This window comes from Gymnoscopelus braueri, assembly GCF_963280865.1.
Source record: "Gymnoscopelus braueri genome assembly, chromosome: 18".
Classification (NCBI taxonomy): Eukaryota; Metazoa; Chordata; class Actinopteri; order Myctophiformes; family Myctophidae; genus Gymnoscopelus; species Gymnoscopelus braueri.
The window spans coordinates 35,854,039-35,860,827 of NC_137618.1; the positions used below are offsets into that span (position 1 = coordinate 35,854,039).

The 6,789-nt window shown below is 43.6% G+C and overlaps 1 protein-coding gene across 1 annotated transcript; it reads left to right on the forward strand.

Annotated features, from left to right (window-relative positions):
* The first annotated feature begins 1,075 nt into the window (after positions 1-1,075).
* Positions 1,076-3,346, forward strand: fign (fidgetin). The gene has a single exon (XM_080413019.1). It carries the CDS (start codon positions 1,079-1,081, stop codon positions 3,314-3,316), a length of 2,238 nt encoding a protein of 745 aa, XP_080269145.1. The 5' UTR covers positions 1,076-1,078; the 3' UTR covers positions 3,317-3,346.
* Positions 3,347-6,789: the final 3,443 nt, after the last annotated feature.

The window sequence follows — 6,789 nt, forward strand, 5'->3', positions numbered from 1 at the left end:
ACTACTACAGTATTGTAGCCAAAATGGACTCTCTGTGTTAGAGCCAGACTGATATATCGACCATTATTTGACTTTTTTTACGACATGGGTGTCGACAATTAGGCAGCCGATGTGTACCGATCTTTAATTACTTTCAACCTGGTGTTCCTATTTAGGGCATGTCATTATAGGTGAAAGTTAAAAAAAAAGAATAAATCAATCAATAAATATATATATATATATATATATATATATATATATATATATATATATACATACATACATTCAGAAATAGCAGATCTACAAGCTCACAATATTTCGCAACGTGACACATTGTGTGCTTGTAGATCTGCTCTTTTTGAAAAATGTGAATCCATCCAAAATGTATTTGTGTTCATTTTCATTTGTTTGCTTTGAAGTGAAATGTTTGTGAAAACTTTGATCAAATCAATGGTTTTCCAATTGATTTGAAAATGTTGCGCTTTTTGACAAAATCTAGGTGAAAACATGGGACCCCAAAATTTGGCATCGGTCAGCTACTAATTTTTACACTCTCTGAGTAATAAATGGATAAATTAACAATTAATATTTCATTGTGTAGTTGGATAGCATACTTCTAGGGGACTTTGCAATGCTTTCCTTTTGCTGCATGATATTGTTTTTAAGAATTTCATTACACATTTCCCATGGTTAAATTCATAATGCAACAGATGACTAATGTAACTATATAATCAGTAACCTAACAAGTTATGCAATCTGATTACTTAAGGTACTTTGGATTTCTCCAAAATCAATAGTATACGCCATATTTGTAATTACTTACTGAAAGTAATCAGATTACATTATGGTTACTGGTTATTATTACATGCAGGTAATTCGTCATCTATAACTGACTACACTTTGTATGTAATCATCACAATCCTGCTGAAATTAGTTTTTCTATTGTACTGTAGCAAAAATACAAAAACGATTTATCCACCCCAGCAGTAGTTAAGATGATCTTTATCGTTTGATAGCTATGGAAATTGAATCAATAATAGATTAGCTATTTGATGTGCACTTTTACACATTTGTCTTTGTGAAATGTCTAGGCCTAAAGATGCAGTGGACCCCAGAGCACACTCAATGGGCGGAGCAACACTTTGACATCTCATCCACCACCCGCTCGCCAGCGCACAAAGTGGAGGCCTACCGGGGCCACTTCCAGCGCACATATCAGTACGCCTGGGCCAACGACGACATCTCTGCACTGACCGCCTCCAACCTGCTGAAGAAGTATGCCGAGAAGTACTCCGGGATCCTGGAGGGCCCCAACGAACGAACCCTGCTGTGTTCCTACTCCGACGGCACCACCGGACTCATGAACGGACGCAAGTCGGAGAGCGAGTCCTGGCAGGAGGGCATTTACCCCATCAACTGTGTTCCAGACGTTCTATCTGCGAGCAAGGCCGGAATAATGACCGCCGCCCTCCCTCCCGCGGACGTGTCGGCCAGCATCGGTGGCTCCCCGGGCGTGGCCAGCAGCCTGTCTGAGCCCGGCTATTCCAGTAGCAACTGCGGGAGCCACGCGGCTACCAGTCTCCACTCTGGGCTCCCCTCTCAGGAATATACCGCCAGCTACAACGGCTCCTACCTGCATTCTAGTTACAGTGGACAGAGCACCCCCGCCCTCCCCTCCCCGCACCCCTCCCCTTTGCACAGCGCCGGACTCTTACAACCCCCGCCCCCTCCGCCTCCCCCTACCCTAGTGCCCGGCTACAACGCGGGGTCTCCGAACCTTTCCAACTACAATTATCCTCCGGCCGGGTATCCACCTCAGACTGCTGTTGCCCCCGGCTATAGCCCCGGGGGAGCCCCCCCTCCCTCTGCATATCTGCCCTCTGGTATCGCCGCCCCTACGCCGCTTCCCCCCGCCACGCTGCCCGGCTACACCTACCAGTCGCATAATCACGCACCAATAGCACCGACACCTTTGAATGGCAGCATGGCCAACTCATTAAAAAGAAAAGCTTTCTACATGACCGGTCATGGAGATATGGACTCTAGCTATGGTAATTTCAACTACAACCAACAGCGCTCCTCGCAGAGCCCTATGTACAGGATACCAGACAGCAGCATCACGGACTCAAACAGGGGGAACGGCTTTGACAGAAACGCCGAGGCGTCGTCTTTAGCCTTTAAGCCCGCGAAGCAGCCGATATCTTCAGATCAGCAACGGAAATTTAACATTCACTCCAGCAGAGCGCTCACCCCTCCGTCCTACGGATCGGCCAAAAGCTCCGTAGGTGACCTCCGATCGGGCGAGTCCTACGGCAAGTTCGGCTCCCCCGTCATGAGCGAGCCGAGCGACGAGCTCCGGCAGCACCTCTCCCATTCCGCGCCGCGGCCCGACGGCGGCGGCGCGCCCGCCTCGTCCGGCCACGCGGCGGCCGAGGAGGAGCTGAAAAACAGCGACTCCGGCCTGGTGGAGATGGTCACCACCGAGATCCTGCAGCAGGGCCCCCCGGTGGACTGGAGCGACATCGCCGGTCTGGACCCGGCCAAGGCGTTCATCAAAGAGGAGATAATGTGGCCCATTTTAAGACCGGACATGTTTAGCGGACTCGCCACGTTGCCGCGGACCCTCCTTCTGTTTGGACCTCAGGGAACGGGTAGAACTCTACTGGCCCGTTGTATGGCGAGCCAGCTAGGGGCCGTCTTCCTGAGGCTCAACAGCTCCGCCCTGGTGACCAAGTGGCTGGCGGAGGGCGACAAGATCATCCAGGCGTCCTTCCTGGTGGCCCGGTGTCGCCAGCCGGCGGTGCTGTTCATCAGCGAGGTGGACGTGCTGCTCTCGGCCCAGCTCGGCGAGGAGAGCCCGGTGAACCGGCTCAAGAGCGAGCTCCTCATGCAGCTGGACAGCGTTCTGAGCTCGGCCGAGGACCACGTGCTGGTGGTCTGCTCCACCAACAAGCCCGAGGAGATCCCGGAGTCCCTGAGGAGGTACTTCACCAAGCGCCTCCTCATCCCGTTACCCGACAGCACATCGAGGCACCAGATAATCAGCCAGCTGCTCTCACAGCACAACTACTGTCTCAGTGACAAAGAGATGTCACTGCTGGTCCAGCGGACGGAGGGCTTCTCGGGACTGGATGTGGCGCAGCTGTGTCAGGAGGCTGTCGTGGGTCCTCTCCATGGCATCCCTGGCACTGACTTGTCAGCCATCCACCCGAGTCAAGTGAGACCGGTCTCCTACCAAGACTTTGACAATGTGTTTTGCAAATTCCAGCCCAGCATATCGCAAAAAGAACTTGACATGTATACTGAATGGAATAAAATGTTTGGTTGTAGTCAATAAAAATTAAAAATAAAACACACGAAAGTGAGCTTGATACCATTGCGCAAACCCAGTGATGGGATAAAATTAAGTGTTTCCCACCCCAATAAGTAGGTGCTTGGATAAACGAGACAAAACAAACAAAGAGAATATCCTGCATTCAGTGAGCGGATTGTTCAGGAAACACCTCGCAGAAAAGAACAGGCTGAGTTTAGGCAGCTGACAGTCTGGACAGCACAGAATGACTAATATTCATTTGATGCTTTATGGCTATATAAGGCCATGTTCTACCTGCCGAAATTCAAATCACAGGGCGGATGGATGGACCCACTCCCCCAATGTTGGTGTATATACTGTATACCATTCTGCTGTTCTTGAGATTTAGTTGCTATCAAGTGCCTGAGGTGGTGCTCGTTTATTTGTATTATTCTTTTTGTTTTGCCTCACAATGTACTTTGGTAACATGTGCTAATATAAAAAAAAGCTTTAAAATAAGACAAAAAACTTGCTTTCTCCTTTCCATAAGCTCAATATTCTGCAGCTGTGTCCGTTTTGTGGTCTATGTGAACAGGTGTGGTTTTGTTGATCTAAACTCTTAAATTGATAGACGCAATTTCGGTAAGGCTACACAACCTTGATAAATCGTGTGTGTGTGTGTGTGTGTGTGTGTGCGCGTGTGTGCGTAAAAGATCATTATTATTACATCGACATGTTCATGATTTGTTATGTTTTCCTAGAAAAATGTGATTTGTTTTCTGGCAAACTTTAGGTGTGTTTGGTTGGTGCCCTCGCCTTTCCACTGTCAGTGAAACTACAAAAACAATCAAATGACCTTTTGCAACACAACTTCAAATTAATCCAAAATTACTATGTAATTGCTGTCAAAATATCGTTACAATAGTAATCACAGCGTTTCACACAAAATGTAAAGATTTGTACCATTATTTCTTTTGACGTTCTCTCTTTTGGAAAACTCAGGAAAGTGATTGTGATATGTACAGTATAGTACCTCAAAAGATTGTGTCAAAGCACTACACAGTACATGAGCATTTGGCTTGCTTTTGAATTTGCATTATAATACATAAACCCCCCAGAAGGCTACCATACCTCAAAAGGCTCAAAATGAAATGGTTGTGTGATACTGAATGTACAAATGGAATTCGGATTTGGAAGGCAAAAGTTATATCTCCTTTTTATCTTTTTGATGTATTGCAATGAAGAATCTGTTTGTTAAAGCCAGTGTTTTTGTCCGTGGCAAGAATGGACCTGTGAAGTATTTTCTGTTTTAGCCATTTCCGTTTGTATAATGACTTAGTTGTTGGCGGTAAACTTTCATTTTCATAAAAAAAAGAAAGAAAGAAAATAAGATAACACTGAATTTGGTCATACAGAGCTGTTCAGATCTTAGTGGTGCAGTCAGTGTTGAGAGAAAACTAAAGGTTTAGACAAGCTTCTTGGGGTTGAAAAGGACGGTTCTCCCATAAGCTATTTCACGTCTTTCCGCTGCTGTTTTATCATTAATGAAACCTAAGGATTATGTACAGCCCATTCCTTTCTACCTCAGTTTGTTAGCGCTGAAACACAAATTAAAGGGGACAGTCAGCAACATGTCAGAGCCTATTTTATGTGCTTGACTAAGAAACATAGAGAGAGAACAACGCCAAACACAAAATCAGTTTGTTAGCTTTACATTGTGTTGACAGCACACACACACACATCCTATCTATTGCCACATACTACTGTACATAAAGGGGAATAGCGGTGAAGCTCAAGCTTGGAATATGACACTGTTTTTCACTAGGTCAATTTTGCCTGGTTACAATTCACTTGTACATTAACTACATGAATACAATGGCCACACACAAAACAGGACTTTGTCCTTTTCGCCCAATCACTGACGTAACGCAGACAGATCCACAGAACAATAAAGTGGATTATGACAGGGTGTTTTTTTTATTATAATTTTTTTTATTATATTTTATTCATGTTAAAACCTTGCTGTTCATCACTAGCAATCAGCGCCTATTCCAGATAAATTCCAGGCAAGGGAAGTGGGTGGGTCTGACAAGTACAGTACACGAGCAAGTGAAACCTTTGTTGAATGTATTATTGTTTGGGAGCATTAAGGAAGCTCTTGCAGCGCACTGGCACCAGGAACGATGCCACTACAGTAGATATACCACTGAAGGGGTTTGTGTTAGAGCACTAAAAAGGACCTTGATTTTTCTTAGATTATGTAAGGGGATCCCTTCATTTATTTCCTTCTCTTTACACGCACATATCAATGTTTCATGTTCTTTTTTTATGTACCATGTGCATATTGATCACTACCATCTGGCTTGACGTCGTAACGTTCGGACCTGTATTGCTGATTTACACAGCATCTAATAAACAATAGCAGGAACAGTAAACTTAGAGTTTAACATGCCAGCTAGATTTTTTTTATCAAGTTGAAATACTGAAGCTAGTTGCACAGTTGCAATTGTTTCCCAAATATCACCACTACTCCAGTCATTAGTTATGTTACAGCCCTTTAAAAAATTGGGCACAAGCTCTGGAGCTTATTAGCTACTCCACTGAGCACTGTGAACCGAGGAACTGGCTTTGCGGACTAATTATGTGAAACTGGCAGCAGGCATCATTTATGTACCTGTTGAGCTCAAAACATGCACTATTATAAAAGTTATGTTGACTGCATGGCACTGGCTAAATGATTTGTTATGTTCATATGCGATTCAGTAGAAACCAATCTAAGAAGGAAAATCTTTGGCATATGAAAGTATCTGACTGATTTTTTTAGACATGCAATTAAGGCTAATCTGTCACCTAAGTAACGTAACCTCTTTTTTCTCGGTATAGATTTCCATTTGAAATGTAATTTGAAATATGATTAGGATTATAACATGTGGCCCAGTGATACTAAAATCATATTTGATACCTGCGTACTGTTCAATTAGTCAACTATTGCAAGTCTGTTCCTCATTCGTTCAATATTTATAAAACTCAGACACATTTAATATATATATATATATATATATATATATATATATATATATATATATATATATATATATATATATATACACACATCCATACACACACACACACACACACACACACACACACACACACACACACACACACAATATCTCACTTTGGTAGAACATTTTTGATTCAGCATGAATGCCCTGTGTGAGTTAGTATTTGCCCGGGGTATCTGTGGTGACATAACTAATTTGCTTTCAGCCTGAAAACCTGTCGATAATATCGGTATTATTGGTATCATATTTCTCTGTGTCGATGATTGCAATTAAAGTTAATCTGTCCGTTTGCTACAGTATGTCAAAAACATCAGTCTGAGACATAGAAAAAAAAGCCATAAACACAAGTTATTAACTGGACATTCCAGGTGTAATATGTCATGAGTATGTGCATTTGGGAACTTATGGAGATATGCATGCTAAAAAGTGAACACGTTATCCTAAAATGAAATA

What these genes read in the sequence shown, in the direction of transcription:
- fign (XM_080413019.1), top strand. Translation starts at nt 1,079, where the DNA reads ATGCAGTGGACCCCAGAGCACACTCAATGGGCGGAGCAACACTTTGAC.